The sequence below is a fragment of the Photinus pyralis genome, unplaced genomic scaffold, assembly GCF_008802855.1.
Source record: "Photinus pyralis isolate 1611_PpyrPB1 unplaced genomic scaffold, Ppyr1.3 Ppyr1.4_LG10, whole genome shotgun sequence".
Classification (NCBI taxonomy): domain Eukaryota; kingdom Metazoa; phylum Arthropoda; class Insecta; order Coleoptera; family Lampyridae; genus Photinus; species Photinus pyralis.
The window spans coordinates 15,984,383-16,006,853 of record NW_022170250.1 but is presented as its reverse complement, the minus strand read 5'-3'; the positions used below and the strand labels follow the sequence as shown (position 1 = coordinate 16,006,853).

Here is a 22,471-nt window from a genome sequence, read left to right as displayed (position 1 = left end):
GAGAGTTCATACCAATGCCGAGCGAACGTGGCTCGGTCGAAATGCCCAATTCATACCATAAACAGTTGGTGAAGAGGGATTCTATTGGTGGGACGGATTAGCAGCCATTTTGGGGCGTATTTGTTGAAGTTGGTGGGGAATTAAGTGGAGTATTACGCGTTAGACCTTGCGAGCATCGTGTGCGCAGTCAAAAAAACTTAAAGAAACTATAGGAAGATAGTAATATTTTGCGTCATAGTTAAACCGCGAGGCGATTAGCTTCGAGTGGTGAATCAGTCGAGCCAGTAAAGGAAATCCGCTGTAAAACGGTTGCGCGCATTCGCAAGAAAAGAATCTAAATCGAAAAGGGAACAAAGCGCGCATTACAGACAGCGGAAATCGTAAAATCACCGCGAATTTGAATCGTAAGCCGTCAAATTTCATAATTTCCTCGCAGTTAATTAATTATCATTACCAAATTCGATTTCAATTAGATAGCGTAAGTGTGTAATTTTGACATTTCCGAGAAAAGACAAGCAGCCTTTCTTGATTCAAATGCAGATTTCGATGCCGGAAAATAAGGTAATCGCATTTTTCTTGTATTTGTATGTTCAACTCATTACCGTACCCTTAAGGGCAAACAAATCGGAATCTCGAATGAACCAAGGTCAAATTAGTAAATGTAAAATGGTTTTGTCGAAATTTATTTAATATATTTTTGAGTTATTTGATTTTTATCCACTTTCTTAAAAAAAGGGCATGATTAATAATTGAGGTGGTAAAAAAATTGTTTTATTTAACATTATTTTACAAGCAACAAATTGAGTCGTCTGAACGTTAGAATGTTACACCACTAAAATCCGACATTGCAGAATCTGCGATGCGACACGAGACTCAACTATTTAAAAAGGTAGTCATATAAGGAAGAGGGTAGGCATCAATCTTTAATAATACACGTAAACTTTATTTCATTTCTTTATTTGCTTATAAATGGTTTTACAGACATATTCGGTTTAAATCCTCTACGCACGCTCCATTTCCTTCCATTTCTCTTGATTCATCGGATTTTTGCACCTAAAAACTTTAAGCCGACCACAGAGAGCGGTTCGAAGACAAAGGGTTGTAATATGTAGAAAAACAAAGGTTTCAAGTTTTATAAAACACTTTAATAATAATAATAACAATAATAAGATGCCTTTATTCATTAAGGCTGCTCTTCCACTTAACCTACCTCATTAAAGGACTACATCAACCAACATGGAAAAATGTAGTTAGTCTTCTTGAGGTAAGTGACAGTTTAGGATTGAGATGACTCTCTGTACCTGTAAGAAACTGTAAAAAAGTTTAAGCTCAAATTACGGCGGTTAAAACCACCCTCGAGCGAAAACTGGAGACAAGCAGAAAAGGGAAAAAAAGTTTCAGGTTTTATAAAACATTTTACTCTCAACTGTGAAAAATGTAGTTCAACTACACGTAAAAAATACTGTCGTTTACTTACGCACTATCAAAAAATACTGACGATTCGTAATCTAAGGCACCTCCTCACCAGTCTTCCTTGGACGATATACCGTCCGGGTACTCCCCGGTCAAGCAGGCGGTACAGTGACCGATTTTGTTATTTTCCATTTTGGCGTTTCGCTGGACGGCCTTTACCAAACCGTCGACGCTTAAGTACTCCAAGCTGTCCGCCCCTAAAGCGTCATCGTTACCGCATGCTGGCCCACGCCAATACTCACCGACGTGCGACGCGAGATCGGTCGAGTCCAGCGAGTTGGCGATCAACTCCTCCTTCGTCGGAATGTTTATGCCCATATAGCATGGGTGCTGAAGCGGGGGGCTGGCGACTCGGATGTGCACCTCGGTCGCGCCCGCCTTGCGCAGTAGCTTAATGATCGGGCCGATCGTGTTTCCTCGGACGATCGAGTCGTCGATGAGTATCAGACGTTTACCGGCCACGTTCACGCCGATTGGACCTGCAAAAAAAAGACGATCAGTTGACCGCTCCCGTTCGGATAGTGAAAATAATCACTGAATTTCAAGGAGACGTTCAACTGTCGCAGACGGGTCGTGGGCTGTATGAAACTTCGACCGACGTACGTGTTTTTTGTAAGTAACTCCCCGAAAGGTATGTTGGACTAGAGGAGAGAATTGCTAACGTCAACTCACTGTGGGTTAAAGACAAACCTGTTTGGCGAATCCGTGGGCGGCCGCATTCCCGGACTCCGGCACCGACCCGACGATGTCGGCGTCGACTGGGTTCTCGATCGCCAGCTGGCGACCGCACTGCGCTCGCACGCTGTACACCTCCTGGCCCTCGAATATGCTGTTCGGTCGCGCGAAATACACGTACTCGAAGATGCAGAACGCGGGCGCCTTACCTTCGGGCCGGTCGATAATGTCGATCGTCTTGATGCCGGCCCTCGTCATTTCGATGATCTCGCCCGGGTAGACCTCGCGCACGTAGCGAATGTGGGTGAGGAACGCGCACGATTCCGACGCTACGGCCCAACCTTCCGCCTGCGTGTCGTTGAAGCCGTTCACTCCTGAAAGCGACAGAGGTAAGTGGGGGGACAGGGGAAAGGAATCAATCGGAGCAAGACCTCGGCGTCTCACTCCAGCCGAAAGGTGCACTTACGATCGCTAATGGGCAAAATTTTTCCAAGACACAAGGGTCGGTTGCCGTAAGGGTCCCTTACGACGTAAATGCGGTCCTTGAGCATGATGACGATCGAGTAGCTCAGAGGGGAGAGCTGCATGAGGTGCTTGATGCGTCCGGGCCAGTTGGGACCGTTTATCTCGCCCTCGGGTGGATTTAGACATAGAGCTTGCGTTATCAGTTCGCTGTCGGAATGGGTCGAGAGGCCTACTCCTCTTCCGAGTACCTGGAATATAATATTGGTTTTTTCTTTTGTTTGGTTGCTATAAATGACACATACGTAATGTGTTCTCATGTAAAGATATTATTTCCACATGGCAGCGTTCTACTTGTAGAAAGGTGGCTTTGGAATTCAAGTACGACTTTTGTGATTGGCTTGTGTGATGAGTCGGCGGTTTTTGTTTTATACGGGGTTTGTTTCCAGTGGAATTTTCCACCATCTTATTTTGCGTATGTACCAAATGTGATTTATTTTTTGACTTGTGACTATTTATGTTATTTGAATACTGTTATGTGATGGGCCTCGAAACCCTACTCAGTGTGCAACTATCGTACCCTTGTATTATTATTATTATATAATCAAATAGGTTATGTTTGAGCCAAAAGCGGGCTCCTGAGTTCTAAACACACCCCTATGTATTATTATCCTGGCTAAAATAGCGGGCGCCTGAGCTCAGACATGTATATTCTTCGCCCGTGCAACCCTGATGTGAATGTCGGGCTCCGTTACATAACAGCCTTAATAAATACACTCATTTCCGTGAAAGACGGTGGCACAATATTTTAAATGTTACTGTAAAATCACGATTATAAAATTCCCTGACGTCGTACAAGTGGAAAGAAAAAAAGTAAGTAACTGTATTTCCTGGAAAATGTTCAGTAACTTTTTCTCCTTCCTTGTAATCAATGAAGACCCTAGAGCTACTCTCGTGGTAATGAGTGGTTTGTATCTCGACTTTAAAAGTACGAAAGGTGGGGGTATTTCTCGAGAAAAAATGCGCTTTTCAGGTGTGAAACGGATTTTCCCTATGGAACAATAGGACGCGTTGAGAGTGTGGAGATATTGAACAAGACGCTTCGAACGCGCCGGATATCAAGCCCCCCCCCTCCGCGCTTCACGGTTAATCAGAGAGGCGTACGGTGAAAATGTGCTTAGGAGTGCGCTGGCGGGTGGACCACCGATCGCGCGGCGACGGATGCTCACCGAATAGCTCCGTCTAGGGGAGTGGAATTTAGATTCTACGTTCCGATTTTGTAAAACGATCGTGCCGTAGAGTAGATGAGAATATGTGATAAAGAAGAAAATTGCTCGCGCCTCCCCCCCCCCTGCCGTTTTAGTTTTCTGTACAAAACGCATTCTGGCAAATAAACGTTAAAAGCCAGGAGTAGACCGCTTCGGCTAAAAGGAGTACCGTCTTGGTTCCATTGAGCAAACATTTGTATCGCATTCCTGGGGGGAGGACAGTTACCGTAAAAAGTTGAAAAAGTTATTCGACCAGTGGGGTTGTCACTTCAGGAATTCGCAGCAGTTAGGGGTGCGCATAACTAGAATTGCTTTCTGAATGAAGGAGGTTATGGGGGAAAACAGCACGGGGGGGGGGGCCATTAGGTTGATTCAATTACTTTTTTTCCCCACAAGCGCGCTTCCAAACAAGGTAATTGAACCTACCTGTGTGTGGGCGGGGGGGGGGGGGGGGTACTCCATACCCCTCGGTTCTATGTACGACCCAAAAACGAGTACTTCTCCAGAAAGAATATTTGATTGTCAATCACAAGTGCCTCCAGGATTGAGGATTTATAGCACCGGGGGGGGGGGGGTCTGGGGATTATGAAATACTCCCCAGTACACACAGTACACAACACAGGTAGATTCAATTACCATTTTTCACCACAAGCACTCAGAAACTAGTTTCCAAAAAATGACAACTGAATCTACCTGTGTACTGGGGATATTAGAATCCCCCCCCCCCCCCAAGGTGCTATATGTTGGACTTAAAAACGAATACTTCTCACGAAAAAAAGATGTGATTATCATTTTCTATAAACTACTACAAGCGTCTTGACGACTGAACATTTGGACAGCGAGGGGGGGGGGGCTTAGCAGCAGGAGGTGTGGAGGGTATGGACACAACACAGGTAGATTCAATTACCTGCTTTTACCCCAGTAATTATCAAAAGTAGTCAACAAAACAAGGTAATTAAACCTACGTGTGCGTGGACTGGGTCCATACCCCCTCCCCCTCCCCCGTGCTATTTTCGGCACAAAAACGAATACTTCTCAAGAAAGATAGATTTGATTGTCCTTTTCTATAAACAATCAAAAGTGTCTTGAGGACTGAAGATGGAGAGGGGGGGGGGGCATAGCAGCAGGGGGTCTGTAATACCTCCAAGTTACCTGTTTTTACAACAAGCACTCTCAAAAGTAGTCTTCAAAACGACATAATCTTGTAATTGTTTTGTGGGAGAACATAGCACCGGGGGGGGGGGGGATCTAGGAGTATGGAATACCCCCAAGGTTGCACAGGTACATTCAGTTAACTGTTTTCACCACAAGTACTCTCAAAGTAATCTTCGAAAAAATGTAATTGAATCTACCTGTGTTGGGGGAGGGGGAGTGCTACTCCGCAATGCTATGTTCGGCCCAAAAGTAAATGCATTTCAAGAAAGGAAGATTTGAGGTAATGCAGTGATCCAAACAACAAGGTTACTGTTATACCACCTGTACGATGCATTCACTTATTGGTCCATTGAGCCGAATCAAATTTCTTTTCGCTCTTTTTCACCTTTTCAAATACAGAAATGGCGTTTGAAGCAAACATTTTCACAACGCTTAAAGAAATAAAACCAAATTTTACCCAAAGGAAAAACAATAAAAAATTCACAAATTAAAAAATTAGAAAAAATGAAAAAAAATATGTCAAAATACAAAATTGCTTGTTGGTCCAATGCGCATAATGTCAAAATAATGTTGTATGTAAAGGGTGCTCCATAAAATTCTTCAAACTTTTTATTAAATATATAAAATCAATTGTTTAAATAATTCTAGTCATTTTAAGATTTATTAAGAGCTCTAAAATTGTATTTGAGGGGGGGGGGGGGGTGTCAGAACACTAATGAAAATTAATGAGGAGCTAACTTCAGACAGCCAACAATAGAAAGAGAAACACCAGGATGCTCAAAATCACTATCTACACTGTGGTCAAAAATAATTAATGCTGCCATCTACTGTGTGACCGACAAAATAAAAAAATCACAGTGTCATTTAATGATCAACTGCCGCTAGTTGGCTGCAAGTCTAGATTTGGTCACAAACTGTGGTATGGGATCAGCTTTTCGGTTAGTGCCTTCAGGACTGAGGATGTTGGGAGGGAACATAGCACCAGGGGTGTGGGGATTATGGAATACTCCCCAGTACACAACACAGGTAGATTCAATTACCTTTTTTTTTTCCACACGCACTCAAACTAGTTTTCGAAAAAAGGTAATTGAAGCTACCTGTATGTGTACTGGGGGGTATTGGAATAGCCCCCACCCAGTGCTATGTTGTTCGACTCAAAAACGAATACTTGTCAAGAAAAAAAGATTTCATCATTTTCTATGAAGTAACACAACTGCCTTGAGGACTGAAGATGGGGGGGGGGGGGGCATAGCAGTAGGGGATGTAGAGGGTATGGAATAACTCCAGGACACAACACAGGTAGATTCAATTACTTGTTTTTACCACAATAATTCTCAAAAGTAGTATACGAAACAAGGTCATTGAACATATCTGGGTGTGGACTGGGTCCATACCCCCCCCCCAACCGGGGCTAATTTTCGCTCCAAAAAGAAATATTTCTCAAGAACAGATTTGATTGTCGTTTTCTAGAAACTATCACAAGTGCCTTGAGAATTGAAGATTTTTGGGGAGAGAACATAGCACCGGAGGTCTAGGGGCTATGGAATACCCTCCAACACACAGGTAGATTCAATTACCTTTTTTTACCTCAGCACACAATCTACCTGTGTGTTGGGAGGGGGGGGGGGGTCGCTACCCCTCAAACGCTCCGGTGCTATGTTCGACCCAAAAGCAAATACTTTTCAAGAAAGGAAGATTTGAGGTAATGCAGAGTATTCAAAGAACAAGGTACTGTTGCATTTTTACCACCTGTACGATGATATTCACTTACAAAAAAGTGTAATAAGGTATTGGTCCATTGAGCCGAATCAAATTTTTTCTTTTCGCTCTTTTTCACCTTTTCAAATATAAAAATAGCGTTTAAAACAAACATTTTCACAACGTTTAAACAAATAAAAACAAATTTTACCAAATGGAAAAACCGGGGGAAAAACAACAAAAAACACAATCACAAATTAAACAATTAGAAAAAAAAATAAGTGCTGCATAAAATTCTTCAAACTTCTCAATCAAAAGTTATAGACTAGAAACCAATTTCGAAAGAAAATTCAAAGGGCTGTAACTTTTGAACTAGTAGCCCAATCTTGGAACTGTTTGAAATTATGGATTCTACAGGCCACATTCTATAAGAAAATTTTTTTTCCGGGTCGATCTGAGACAATTTTTTTTTCGGGGCTCAAAAAAAGGCAGTGTATACCCTTCCTTTTTTACCAAAAATCGACTGCACCAAAATTTCTCGGGAAAACACTTTTTCTTATTAATTTTGGTGCGTAGAATCCAAAACAATTCGTACTTTTTCGATCAGACTTCTCAATCAAAAGTTATAGACTAGAAACCAATTTCGAAAAGAAAATTCAAAGGGCTGTAACTTTTGAACTAGTAGCCCAATCTTGGAACTGTTTGAAATTATGGATTCTACAGGCCACATTCTATAAGAAAATTTTTTTTCCGAGTCGATCTGAGACAATTTTTTTTTCGGGTCTCAAAAAAAGGCAGTGTATAACCTTCCTTTTTAGCCAAAAATCGACTGCACCAAAATTTCTCGGGAAAACACTTTTTCTTATTAATTTTGGTGCGTAGAATCCAAAACAATTCGTACTTTTTCGATCAGACTTCGCAATCAAAAGTTATAGACTAGAAACCAATTTCGAAAAAAAATTCAAAGGGCTGTAACTTTTGAACTAGTAGCCCAATCTTGGAACTGTTTGAAATTATGGATTCTACAGGCCACATTCTATAAGAAAATTTTTTTTCCGGGTCAATCTGAGACAATTTTTTTTTCGGGGCTCAAAAAAAGGCAGTGTACAACCGAGTGTACAACCTTCCTTTTTACCCCCCCCCCCCAGGTGCTATGTTCGACTCAAAAACAAATACTTCTCAAGAAAAAAAGATTTGACCAATAAAAAAAGATTTGATCATTTTCTATAAACTATCACAAGTGTCTTGAGGACTGAAGATTTTGGAGGAGAACATAGCACCAAGGGGTCTAGGGGATATGGAATACCTCCCGGTACACACACAGGTACATTCAATTACCTTTTTTCACCACAAGAAGTCTCAAAGTAATTTTCGAAAAAAGGTAATTGAATCTACCTGTGTGTTAGTGGAGTGGGTGGAGGTATTGCTACCCCTCAAACCCCCCGGTGCTATGTTCGGCCCAAAAGCAAATACATTTCAAGAAAGGAAGATTTGTGGTAATGCAGAGATCCAAAGAACAAGGTACTGTTACATTTTTACCACCTGTACGATGCATTCACTTACAAAAACCGTAATAAGGTATTGGTCCATTGAACCGAATCAAATTTCTTTTTGCTATTTTTCACCTTTTGAAATATAAAATAACGTTTAAACAAATTAAAACAAATTTTACCAAATGGAAAAATAATAAAAAACACAATCACATATTAAAAAATTTAAAAGATAAGGCAAAATACAAAATTGCTTTTTTCAATTGTTTCTAGAGTCTTTGTACGATTTTAAGATTTATTAAAAGCTCTAAAATTTTTTTTGGGGGGGGGGGGGGTCAGATTTGGTCACAAACTGTTCTATGGGCTGATAGTTCTAAATTCAATGTTAGTACCTAATGATTTAAATAGGGGGGCTAACTTCATGGATGTGATCTGCAGAAAACGGCCACCCTGTACTTAGATCATTCCAAAATCACTACCACTAACTGACTTTTATGATGTTACATTTCAAATAGGTTTTTTTTATCGAATATTTCCCGACAAAGATGCTCACCATTTTACGTAAACCGTCCTTATTGACAAGCTCGCCGTTATGCGCTACTGCCAACGACCCGTGAATGGAGTGAACGAAAAACGGCTGACAGTTGACCTGGTCGGAAGCACAACTCGTCGAGTACCGCGTGTGACCAATTCCCATGCTCCCCTGCAACTTCTTCATGTTTTCCGAGTTGAAAACGTTCCGTACCAGCCCCATCCCCTTTTGCGTGTGAAAGCTTGTGCCGTTCGTCGTCACGATGCCCGACGACTCCTGCCCCCTGAAACAGAACGGTCGATATTGGGCAAGGGCCCCTCGCGACAACTCACCTGTGCTGTAACGCCTCCAAGCCGATCATGATTATCTGTGAGATGTCCACATTCTCGGGCCAAAATTCGGTTCCTATGGCGCCAAAAACGCCACATTCGTGCGTTAGTCCCGTTGCGTTTTTGCTCATTTCCGCTTCGGAGGATTTTCTGCGAAATAAGTCGCAAAAGCAACAATTTCAAGTGCACAACGTGCGTGGTTGTGGTTTTGCACGAAATTGCGCCATCTACAATTTCAAATGGTAGGAAATGGGGGGAAGTTTGAAAACAGTTAAAAGGTCATCGCTACACGTGGCGATAAGTTTTTCTTTTGTTTGCGAAAGTAACGGACTTTCACTTTTCACTGCCCGCTGTGACGTTAAGGCAACGTCAGACGTGGTGTGATATCGCCCACCAGTGCCGGCTCGTTATCTTCATACAGTGGCGTTCTCTAAAAATATTTCTATTCTCCTGTTACTTCAAATTCTTTAGTTTCTTCTCACTGAGCTGTTCTCCTGATACCACCGTTTATAAGCCAAGCAAAAGGTGAACGAGAACAGATGATCGAATCATTAGGCACATAAAGATAAAAATTATCATCCCAACAAAAGGTTTTGTCCACACACTAACATTTTCAGAATTATTATAGGGTTGGCCAAATATTCTGTTCTCCTGCCACCATCAAGCCCACTAACCTTTCCGAGCGAAACAAAAAATGAACAGAGGTGATCGAGTCAGAATTCATCAGACACCTGAATGATCGTAAATCTTAACAAATCCTTTCTGGGCTCCTGGCCAGGGCGAGCCAACAAGCCGCGCGGGTCCTCAAAACGGGTCCGGTAACGAGGCAGCCTCCTCGAAAGAGGGGACGGCTCCAAAGCAGGGCCCTGGTAGTGAGCCAGCTTCTAGATTCCCAAGGATGAATAGAACAGGCGCACAGAAGGCGATGCCCAGGAAGCGCAGGCTCGCGGGTAAAACCTCGGGTCAAGCGGGCCCTGCTCCAAAGGAGTCGTGGGCTCAGGGAGTGCTCCGGCTGTGCCAAGTAAGTGAGACTGGAGCAGCGGGACCCAGTCCCATTGCAACGGGGAGGCGGGGGGCTCAATCCCTCGTTATCGAAGGGGTGTCGGGATTATTACCGCGATGTCCTCAACGCGAGAAAGACGTCGACGAGCTTTTGGCTCGTGTGGTGGTTCCTGGCTCCGACGAGTCAGTACCGTCGGCATCACCGGAAGAGGGGGAACCTATAGTACAGGGTGGTTAACTAAGAATGCAAGGTACTGTGTCTGGGAACCTGTCCATCATAGAGGCTTGCGGTAAAAAATGTAATACTAAAACGGCCACGAGCAAAACCTGGAAAATATTTTTAGGTTTCTGAAATGACCGCTATGGGGCGTAACTGCAATCTGGAATATAAAAAAAGTGATGTTTGTGTGAATTCCCGAGTTTGTTAAAATCGGCTCAGTCGTTTCGAAGATACAGGGTGTTCCTTACGGAAACCTTTAAATACCCCCCCCCCAACGCTTCATTTTTAGAGATACATGAAAAATTGTCAAACAAAAAAGGGTTCAGATTATCGTCAACTTCAAAGACTGGACATTTTTTTGTTAGGTTAATATAGCGGAATTCACAGAAAAATCACTTTTTTAAATTCCAGATTGCAGTTACGCCCCCTAGCGGCCATTGCAGAAACTTAAAAATATTTTCCAGGTTTTTCTCCCTGTGAATATGATTGTCGATACGAAGCACCCTATACATCATGTTAGTTACACAAGCTGCCAACCGAAATCTGGTGGGATTACAGAAAAGGGAAAGAGAGCGAAGATGAGACGGATGGAATTTCTTGGAAGACCACATGTGTTTACAATTCCAAACACCTGCAGTGCATTTTTTTTCTTAGAAATGCGTGAAATGCAGGGAATGGGCGATTTTCGGGTGGTTTTTAGGGGTATTGGTAGATCAAATTACCGCGTGGCTTGGGTTGGTCAAATAAATAGGATTTAACATGTGTGTTCATGGTCTTTGTCTTGTAACCGGCTGAAGTGTAAAGTACAGCTTGTCTTGAAAATATTTTGTTATACCTTAATCATTGCTGTGTGCTGTTGCTTTATTATATCATAAATCTATAAATGTGTGTAACTTGAATGCAGATTGTAACCCTTTTCTTATGTACTTACTGAATTCAACCACTTGTACCTTTAATGTGTAACCTTTGTTGGTATTGGCAATCATGTTTCATTGTCGGTAGGGCTGTATCTGTGCTGTACATACTTGCATGTGTAGATATTTAATTTGTGTATTGTACTTTTTAGTCACTCTCGATTATTCCATTGCATTTCATTATATTTGCTTATTTGGGACTGTGAGTAATCAAGAGGGAAGTGTGCTTGTTTAGAGGGGATCGAGCTATTCAAGTTTATACGGCCTTGGTGAACCTAACACTAACATTTTCACTCGTTCCGAACCCAACAACTTTAGCCCAGGACTACAGGGTCTCCACTGGTCTTGGGTAATCCTCCCGCCCGGCGAGGTATATTTGACATCTCTTAGTTTTGTCCGATGTATGTGTTGTAATACCTGGGGAATGGCTCGATCCCATTTTGGTTACTCATAGCATGTTTGTAGTAGTTACTCCGATTTCGCGAGGGCTCAAAAGTGCTATACATTAGATGTTGTTCATTATAGGACTACTCCGAATTAGGTTTTCCTGCAGTTTTCCTAATTCGTAAGGTAAATGCCGGAGTAGTATAGAACCACTTAAGACCCTCTGCAGGGGCACCGTTTTGGTATTAGCTTCAATATAAACTTAATCAGCTATTGCTTTTGGTGTTCCTTACCCATAAAACGCCCTCAGTGCCTGCTGAGAACCCAGTTATTACACAACGTAAGTGTCCTACATGACGACCACGATCTTAGTGCACTCGGCGTGGCCCCCGAGTGACGGATTCTCGCGGGAAACTTAAGCGAGAATATTCTAACAGGCAGCCATGTTAGTTTGGCATTCCCAATACTATAGAACATGGCCAAATATTCCGGTGTGAAGTTGGCGTTAGCCCGCCAAGATAGTAGGAGGCTAAGATCATCACACCTCTACGATGGACAGGTTCCCAGACACAGTACCTCGCATTCTTATTTGGCCACCCTGTACATCAGTGATGGACGAGGTAACCAGGGAAATTTTTGCAGCACTGTAAGGGGGCGACCTGATTAATAGGCCGTCTGCCGCTGTAAAATGCGGACCTTTCCCGGAACAAGAAAACACCTTGGTAGAACTCATACCTTGAAAAAGCTCGCAGACTCTTTAACAGAGCCATATGCAAACTAAGCTGCCTGCGGACTGGGAATACCTCAAGATCGCTCAGACAAAATTTCTGTTCTCCTGACACCATCAACCCTTTCCCAACAAAACAGAAAGTAGAAGGGTAACAGGTGAGTGTATCAGGCGCATAGAAATAAGAACAAAAAGCTTTATCAACCTACGCAAATGTTGGAACTATTATTGGGTTGACAAAAAATCCTGTTCTCCTGACACCACCACCCCTAACCCCGCCCAAAACAAAGAAAGCTGAAGGTAACAGTTTATCGAATAAGGAACATAGAGATCAAATCCCCTGGTACCACAACTAGTAGTAAAAAAAACATCTGAGAACCAGATACAAAAAAATTTGCTTATTTTTGGAGGTAGGTACAATGGTAGATCAGTAGTTCAAACGCATCAAATCGTAGTTAATTTGCTCACACGAAATATCAAGGTTTTGACAGCCGACATGCCGTTTTGAAAACACAAAATGGCAAAGTGGACCGAATCCGGAATTTTGAGGAAGGCAAATAAAGAGAAGCACGAGGACCTACTCGTCTTCGGATATGCCTGTAAGCTTTTCAGGGACGACGTCAAAGCCCTTTACATCGATCAAGGCAAGCATCTCATCCCCTGGATGGGGGAGGATTCCTTGAAGATCGACAGGTTAGGATCTTACTCTCAGGCGGCTATATTTACGGCCTATCACTTGCAGGTATGACTGCAGAGGCGCCTTATCGGAATTGAAACAGTACGAGGCGGGCAGCGGCGGCGTCAGCCGGCTTTCGGAGATGAGCGAGTCGGAACGGCGGATGGAGCAGATGTGCGACGAAGAACGATACTATTCGCTCAAATACAACGAGGAGGAGTTGGAACTGTACAAAGGTAATCGTAATTGGGCCGTCGATCAATTTTACTACGACAAATTTGTAGAGGAGGAGCTAAAACGCTTGCAGCAAAAGAACAACGAAGTGCAGTACAATTACGACGTGCCAACTGATCCTAAAAATTCGCAGGAAGTGAGCGAAGTGGTCGAGGAGGAAGATAAACCGTTCATACCTCCACCCGACTTAAACGTGCCAGCAGATGTTGACGCGGTATGTTTCAGAAATTTAAAAAAAAAATAGCCTAGGTACAAGTTTCCTAGGCATTTCCAAAAACTCATATTTCTGAAAAATGTTAATCGGACCTGGCTTGGGGGGAATACTAATTGACTTTTTGTGTTGTGCAGCCGGAGACCGTTAAAGTGAACGCCCGAATCGAAAAGACTGCCCTATTCATAAGCAAACAAGGACCCCAGATGGAGATTCTCATTAAGACCAAGCAGGCGGACAATCCTCAATTTCGGTTTCTAAACAAGGACGACCGACTGCACAAGTATTACAAGTTCTTGCTGTCCGCGATCAAAAGTGGACAGTACAAGATACAGCAGGAGGAGGAACCCGACGGTAAGACGGCGCCATTTTTAATTGCTAGTTAGTAGAAAAGGGGCGCTATCCCAACCACTTTGTGTGACGTCACAAGGTCATAGTCTTGGCATTTCAAATATTATTTATTTTTTAATAATAATAATGTAAATAATACGGTTAAGAACGTATTCCCAAAAAAATATTCGCCTTGTGTTTTGTTTTGAGATTAGGGACATCTAGTAGTCATTGCGCTGTAGTTAGTTTGTAGGTAAACAAGTGTGTTCGCCGAAAGTAAACACAAGGGTGAGTTTTTTAAAGACGCACAATAACTGATAAGTGGGGGTGGCGGCATTATTTGCCAATGCGCCTTTGTTTTTTAAATGCCTCTAATCCTCTGTCAGTCTGAGTTAGGGCTCAGTTTACATCCGCTTTAATACGAATATAAGGGCACACTTTTTAGTAAGCGTGAGATAAACTTGTACCGTGAAAACCTTTGGTCTGGCTTATTTTGGGAAAGACTTTTAGAACCATCTGAGATCGGTAGTAAGAAAGACACTAACAAATGAAAATGTCGCCATTTTGAGGTATTGTGGGCGGGAAAAAGTTGCGAAGTGACTAAGGGGGGATCAGACCTGATCTGAAAAACATAATTAATGTCAGCCCGTGTGGCGCAGTTCAATTGAAGCTGGATTGTGGTGCTAAGGGTCCCTGGTTCGGACATGGATATTTGTAAATGTATAGTGGCTTGGGTTGGTAGATCAGCGTTGGCTGAAACCCCGCCCACTCAAAAATAAAGGTTAAAATTCCATATGCTATAAGTATTGGGCCACTTGACTGTGGGAAAACTCGATTGAAAAAATTAGAAAGCATATCCGCCACATAAATTACGTAATATGATTTTCGAATCTCGAGAATCTATACAGGGTCGTCGAAAAAAGGTGCACCCCGATTTTAAACATTAATAAGGCGCCATTTTTTTCACCAAAAGATTGAGAAAATTTACTTATTTTAATAGGTTTCTATGTAAGCTCCTGCGAGACAACAGACATCTGAGCGATAGTCGACCTTCGTCTGTCTCATGTCCATACACTGCGCGAAAACGTCAGTGTAATCGTGCACTTACATTCAGTCCAAAGGTTGTCAGTCGTTCAAAATCCACACAGTTTATTCACCGTTCGAAGTCCAAAGGTTGGCCGCCGTTCAAAGTTTAATTCTCGCCGTTCGAAGTCCAAAAACTCCCTCACCGTTCAAACGTTGCTTATCAAAGAGACAAGGCCACGACCTCGCCAAAAAAAGTGGTGGTGCCATAACTTTCTTTAGAGCACTTCAATTGAAATTATGCGCAATGGCCCCAATTCTTTTTTAGTCTACACGTCAGAACTAACCGCATGCGTCGGTGTAATCGTGCACTTACACATTCAGTCCAAAGGTTGTCAGCCGTTCAAAATTCACACAGTTTGTTCACCGTTAGAAGTTCAAAGGTTGGACGCCGTTAATAGTCCAAAGGTTGGTCACCGTTCAAAGTTCAATCCTCACCGTTCAAACTCCAAAAACTCCCTCACCGTTCAAACGTTGCTTATCAAAGAGACAAGGCCACGACCTCGCCAAAAAAAGTGGTGGTGCCATAACTTTCTTTAGAGCACTTCAATTGAAATTATGCGCAATGGCCCCAATTCTTTTTTTAGTCTACACGTCAGAACTAACCGCATGCGTCGGTGTAATCGTGCACTTACATTCAGTCCAAAGGTTGTCATCCACACAGTTTGTTCACCGTTCGAAGTCCAAAGGTTGGACGCCGTTCAAAGTCCAAAGGTTGGCCGCCGTTCAAAGTTCAATCCTCACCGTTCAAAGTCCAAAAATTCCCTCACCGTTCAAACGTTGCTTATCAAAGAGACAAGGCCAGGACCTCGCCAAAAAAAGTGGTGGTGCCATTACTTTTTTTTAGAGCACTTCAATTGAAATTATGCGCAATGGCCCCAATTCATTTTTAGTCTACACGTCAGAACTAACCGCATGCGGCGGTGTAATCGTGCACTTACATTCAGTCCAAAGGTTGCCAACCGTTCAAAATTCACACAGTTTGCTCACCGTTCAAAGTCCAAAGGTTGGCCGCCGTTCAAAGTTCAATCCTCACCGTTCAAAGTCCAAAAACTCCCTCGCCGTTCAAACGTCGCTTATCAAAGAGACAAGGCCACTACCTCGCCAAAAAAAGTGGTGGTTGCATAACTTTCTTTAGAGCACTTCAATTGAAATTATGCGCAATGGCCCCAATTCATTTTTAGTCTACACGTCAGAACTAACCGCATGCGTCGGTGTAATCGTGCACTTACATTCAGTCCAAAGGTTGTCAGCCGTTCAAAATCCACGCAGTTTGTTCACCGTTCGAAGTCCAAAGGTTGGACGCCGTTCAAAGTCCAAAGGTTGGCCGCCGTTCAAAGTTCAATCCTCATCGTTCAAAGTCCAAAAACTCCCTCACCGTTCAAAAGTTGCTTATCAAAGAGACAAGGCCACGACCTCGCCAAAAAAAGTGATGGTGCCATAACTTGCTTTAGAGCACTCAATTGAAATTATGCGCAATGGCTCCAATTCATTTTTAGTCTACACGTCAGAACTAACCGCATGTGTCGTGTAATCGTGCACTTACATTTAGTCCAAAGGTTGTCAGCCTTTCAAAATCCACAGTTTGTTCACCGTTCGAAGTCCAAAGGTTGGACGCCGTTCAAAGTCCAAAGGTTGGCCGCCGTTCAAAGTTCAATCCTCATCGTTCAAAGTCCAAAAACTCCCTCACCGTTCAAAAGTTGCTTATCAAAGAGACAAGGCCACGACCTCGCCAAAAAAAGTGATGGTGCCATAACTTGCTTTAGAGCACTCAATTGAAATTATGCGCAATGGCTCCAATTCATTTTTAGTCTACACGTCAGAACTAACCGCATGTGTCGTGTAATCGTGCACTTACATTTAGTCCAAAGGTTGTCAGCCTTTCAAAATCCACAGTTTGTTCACCGTTCGAAGTCCAAAGGTTGGACGCCGTTCAAAGTCCAAAGGTTGGCCGCCGTTCAAAGTTCAATCCTCATCGTTCGAAGTCCAAAACCCCCTCACCGTTCAAACGTTGCTTATCAAAGAGACAAGGCCACGACCTCGCTAAAAAAAGTGGTGGTGCCATAACTTACTTATAAAGTTCAATCCTCACAGTTCAAAGTCCAAAAACTCCCCCACCGTTCTTACTTATAGTTATGCGTTAATAATAATAAATTTTTTTCTAATTGAAATTGTTCTCGTAGCTAACGTGATACGCGAAGAGGGCGCCGACGAAGACGAAACTGGCGATCACTACTTACATCCAAGTTTATTAGCGGCCTCTGTACAGCCGGTAGGTTACACATTTGATACTATTGTCTACGTCGATTGTAACGATAGTTTAGTTTTAGCGATTATTTATAAATTTTTATCAGTGTATTTTAGTGAGTGTTTGTATAGAGCGGGTTCTCGAAATGGTAATAAATATTTCCTCTATAAACGTTGTTTATTTTCTTGTAGTCATGCGTTTACTAATAGTCTTCTCTGTTTACAGGTCCTCTGCCGGTGGCGCGTAAACCCTTTGTGTCAGAACCACGGGGTTACGCTTTTTTTTTGTGTTTTCGAAATTTTGTTCAAGTCAGTTATGTGTTTCTGCAACCTCATGGTTCTGTTGTGCTCAAACGAAAGACCTATCCGCTGATTTCTTAAGTAAAGTTAGTGAATAACAAGAACTTATTGTTTGAACAGGCACCGCCACCTTTGCCCACAGTGCCGTACAAGCCATCCGCAGACTGCAAGTACTCGCAGTTGGTCAATCGCATTCAGGGTACTCAAACCGACTCGTTAACTCCGCCTCCGCAACACCCGCCCCCCGATTTGTCGCAAGGCCAGATGACGTACGACCAGCAGCAGTATTACCAACAGTACTACTACATCGCGCAGTACTACGAGTACTATAAGCAGATGGCGCAACAGTTCCAAGGGCATAACACCGAGGTGTCATCGGACGCGAAGAGTTAGTGTCGATTTCTTAATCGCTCTTTTGCATCATTTCATTGTAGTACCATTGGAAACCCAAAATCAAGTTTTCCCGCCAAATCAAGCAGTTTACTCGCACTATCAGCAACAATCGAGCAATCCCTACGCGCAGATCGTCTCGAACTTATCCCAAAGTAAACCACCCGAAGCCGAGCCGCCCGCTGCTACCCCGACGGATATTGCCAAAGCCCCGATCATCTACAGTCAAGTCGAACCCGCGCCCACGGAAGTCCAACCTCAGATCGTCGCCGCCGCACCCGCCCCGCCGGCGGTCAAGAAGCCGCTACTATCGCTCGCTCAATACGGCTCCGATTCGGAACCGGAAAACCCACCCGAGCCCGAGGACAACGCGAAGAACGTCAAGATTCCGCCGACCGAAACCGAACAAATAATAAACAAAATGGCGAGTTACGTCACGAAGAACGGCAAAGACTTCGAGAACATCGTGCGGTCGAAGGGCGATCCGAGGTTCGAGTTTCTGAACGAATCGCACCAGTTTCATCCGTACTATCGTTTGAAGGTGAAGCATTACTCCGAGGCTCAGAGTAATAAAGGGGCGAGCGAGTCGGAGAACGGTGTGCCGAAATCCAAAGAGAAAAAGAATATCAGTAAGTGTTACACTCTTGCTGAGAGGGTCAAAGGTATCTCTTTTATTTGGCGAGATTGCAAAGTGCAATTTTGTATGCGACACCAACTTCCGGTTTGACCGGAAATCGACGCAACTTTTGTTTTTCAAATGCAACGCCTATGGTAGCGAATACTACCTTTGAGTCGTAGCCGCAGGCTGACTGAGCTCAGAAGGGTGCTGTCTGCCAATAATTTTCAATCAGATAAAACTAAAATTTTAATCGCCAATCTAGCATGCCGTGTGCCATATCACACAGAAAAGACCTTCAAATCGTTCATTGTTTCGTCTTGAAAATTAGTTCAAAAGTTGCCACAATTTATGATTAAAATTTTTCGTATCTCGCCAAATAACGCATTGATTATGATTTGCAGCTCCCGTTAGTTTTTCGATAAAGAAGCCGAAAGACGAAATGCCAAAAGATATCAAAAGTGCCTTGCCAATGGAGGAGAGCGACGAAGAAGAGGTCGTCGACTGCAAAACGCCAGTGGAGACTTCCGCCCATAACACGCCTACTACGACGCCGGTTCGCGTGCATCACAGCGCGAGCTTGACACCGCCCCCGAGAGTAACCGAACCGTCGACCGATGAAACCAAAGACGACAGCAAGTCGTTCGAAGCCGAAGATTTAATATTGGAAATGATCGACTTAACGGACGATCTGGAAGAGCGGCGCGAGACGAAGAGAGGTAGGCACGCCACTGCGCACGCACCATGTATAATTGTCACCTGTTACAGTCGAGGATAGAAAGAAGGACAAGATCGCGTCGGCCGCGCGCGAAAAGTTGGCCCTGCAGCTCGAGCGCAAGAAAAAGGCCGCCGCGTTTTTAAAATTAAAATCCGTCAAGTCTTCGCCGCCGAGGCAAGATCCCGCCGCCAGGCACAAGGCGAAGAGGTCGCGGAACGTCGAGGTCGAAGTGTTGAAAATCGAAGATTCCGAATCGGAGGAGGGCGAAATTAAGCGACACAAAAAATCGGCGAAGCGGAAAAAGTCGCATAAAAGGTAAGCAGGCGCATTGTAAAAGTCCGACTCGTAACTTTGTTGCCTAGGAAACGCTCGAGGAGTAGACACGAGTCGAGAAGTCGGCAGAAGAGCAAAGAGCACAAGAAGGCAAAGAAGCGAAGGAGAAGGTCGCGCTCCGAAAGCAAGTCCTCTAGTTCGTCGCAATAATTAAATTTGTAAATGTGTAATTATAAAGTCGTGTACAGTCACTTATTTATATTAAAACTTTGCATATATTTCATTACCTGAAATAATTGGATCAGGAGTTGTAACTGTCATTGCGTCTATGGCATTACCCTCAAGCCTCATTCTTCCTTTTCCCACATCGTTCTTTTCTCGTTATGAGTACGTTTTAGTTAGACAGGTTAAGCAGAGTCCAGAGGTGAAGTCCATAAGGTTATAATTGCAATTTCCAATTATAATTATTCTGGCGATTGAACCTATATTTTGTGGATCCATAATGTGGTTTGAACGGTTGAGTGTCCTGCTTTCCTTCAGAAGGAAACGTAATTTTTAAGTTGATTACACGTCGACCAATGTCCTTCAGCCACCGAGTCATGTAGTTCGGCTTTCTTTTATTTGTTCTGCTGGCATTAACAAAGCTATTGGTGTTTTTGAAATTTTGTTAAAGGAGAATATGGTGTAGTAGAAGGGGTGCTCCTTTAAATACTGGAATCAAAGTAAAAACGAGGTTTTGCGACGGTTAAAGAGCATGTACACCTTTTTAGGCTAATTTTCTGGCAGCTGGCCTTTTTTGTTTTGTTGAAGACTGCATTTTTCTAATAAACTAGTAGACCCGGCGAACTTCGTACCCCCTTTGGGAAATCGTTTTCTGAGCCGCCTCACCTCGGGCACCCGGTGAACTACATACCGCCTAACAGTCCATGTTTTCTTGGTTGGGGTATAAGCTCGTTTCGTGCTAAAGATTCTTTCCGACGAATTATCTTCGCCTGTTTCATTCTCTAGGAAAAATTATATCAGGAGTAAAGAAATAATAGAACTTGCAACGAAGTTACTTCCTCGCGAATTATGTTTTCCAGAGGCTTATAAAACAGAATTATTTTATCAGGAGTACAGAAATGCGACCTGATAATAGGTCGTAAGCATGCGCTTTCCTACGAATTATATTCGCTGATGGGTAAATGATTGCATCGTGAGCAAAGAAATGCATTCCAGACTTGTTGATGACTTCTGCTCTCCTGCTACCTCTAAAAATAAGAACTTGATGGTAAGTCTTTGGCATAGAGTTCCCTACGAATTATGTTCTCCTGATGATTTTTGCAAAAATAGTTGTAGCAGGAGTACAGATTGTAACTTGTAAGTAGGTGGTTAGCGTAGATTAATGAAAAGTATGTTCTACCTACTACTCTAAAAATAGTTGCACCGTGAGTAAAGGAATACGACTCGAACATAAGTTATTAGCACATACCTTTTCCAGAAATTATGTGGTTGTATTTCTACAAAAATAATTCTACCAGGAGTTGGTACAAAATTCGGCTTGAGCTTAGGGCGATCGCCCCTTAAAACAAGCGTATCCGGAGTAAAATGTGACATGAAAGTGAATCGTTAGCATGGAATGTCGTATGAATTACGTTAGCCTGTTCACAAAATAATGGTATCAGGAGTACAGAAATAAGACGTGGAAGTAACTCGCTGGCTTTCCCGTGAGATATGTTCCACTGCTGCTTCTTACAAAAATAATCAGGAGTACAGAAATGAGGTTTTACATCGTTAGCATTGCATAACTATCAATGAATATGATCTACCACCTCCTCCAAATATTGTATTCTAGCAGGACTTCAGTAACGGAACTTGAAACTAAGTTTTTGGAATAGAATTTCCCACGCAATTTTCTCTTCCTGCTTCCTAAGGAAATATTTGTATCAGGAGTACAGAAATGAGGTTTTACATCGTTAGCATTGCATAACTATGAATGAATATGGTCTACCACCTCCTCCAAAAATTGTATTGTAGCAGGAGTTCATAAATGGAACTTGAAACTAAGTTTTTAGCATAGAATTTCCCATTGTCAGGAGTAGAGAAATGAGGTTTTACATCGTTAGCATTGCATAACTATCAATGAATATGATCTACCACCTCCTCCAAATATTGTATTCTAGCAGGACTTCAGTAACGGAACTTGAAACTAAGTTTTTGGAATAGAATTTCCCACGCAATTTTCTCTTCCTGCTTCCTAAGGAAATATTTGTATCAGGAGTACAGAAATGAGGTTTTACATCGTTAGCATTGCATAACTATGAATGAATATGGTCTACCACCTCCTCCAAAAATTGTATTGTAGCAGGAGTTCATAAATGGAACTTGAAACTAAGTTTTTAGCATAGAATTTCCCATTGTCAGGAGTAGAGAAATGAGGTTTTACATCGTTAGCATTGCATAACTATCAATGAATATGATCTACCACCTCCTCAAAATATTGTATTCTAGCAGGAGTTCAGTAACGGAACTTGAAACTAAGTTTTTGGAATAGAATTTCCCACGCAATTTTCTCTTCCTGCTTCCTACGGAAATATTTATATCAGGAGTACAGAAATGAGGTTTTACATCGTTAGCATTGCATAACTATTAATGAATGTGATCTACAACCTCCTCCAAAAATTGTATTGTAGCAGGAGTTCATAAATGGCTAAGTTTTTGGCGTAGAATTTCCCACGAAATTTTCTCTTCGTGCTTCCTACGGAAATTTGCATCAGGAGTACAGAAATGAGGTTTTACATCGTTAGCATTGCATAACTATCAATGAATATGGTCTATCACCTCCTCCAAAAGTTATATTGTGGCAGGAGTTCATAAATGGAACTTGAAACTAAGTTTTTTTCATAGAATTTGCCACGAAATTTTCTCTTCCTGCTTCCTACAGAAATATTTGTATCAGGAGTACAGAAATGAGGTTTTACATCGTTAGCATTGCATTAACTATCAATGAATATGATCTACCACCTCCTCCAAAAATTGTATTGTAGCAGGAGTTCATAAATAGAACTTGAAACTAAGTTTTTTT

The 22,471-nt window shown here is 42.6% G+C and overlaps 2 protein-coding genes across 2 annotated transcripts; one reads left to right on the top strand and one right to left on the bottom strand.

Annotated features, from left to right (window-relative positions):
* Positions 1-1,395: 1,395 nt before the first annotated feature.
* LOC116161780 (amidophosphoribosyltransferase-like) lies at positions 1,396-9,500 on the bottom strand. The gene is made up of 7 exons (XM_031475245.1): positions 9,086-9,500; positions 8,775-9,036; positions 2,615-2,861; positions 2,164-2,522; positions 2,009-2,114; positions 1,716-1,952; positions 1,396-1,670 (listed from the first exon to the last, which is right to left on the bottom strand). The coding sequence occupies exons 1-7, from the start codon at positions 9,211-9,213 to the stop codon at positions 1,522-1,524; spliced, it is 1,488 nt and encodes a 495-aa protein (XP_031331105.1). The 5' UTR covers positions 9,214-9,500; the 3' UTR covers positions 1,396-1,521.
* Positions 9,501-12,793: 3,293 nt separating this feature from the next.
* Positions 12,794-19,690, top strand: LOC116161333 (splicing factor, suppressor of white-apricot homolog). The gene is made up of 10 exons (XM_031474656.1): positions 12,794-13,022; positions 13,072-13,241; positions 13,290-13,453; positions 13,588-13,804; positions 17,047-17,135; positions 17,531-17,798; positions 17,845-18,429; positions 18,821-19,135; positions 19,185-19,449; positions 19,497-19,690. Exons 1-10 carry the CDS (start codon positions 12,847-12,849, stop codon positions 19,615-19,617), a joined length of 2,370 nt encoding a protein of 789 aa, XP_031330516.1. The 5' UTR covers positions 12,794-12,846; the 3' UTR covers positions 19,618-19,690.
* The last annotated feature ends 2,781 nt before the right edge of the window (positions 19,691-22,471 follow it).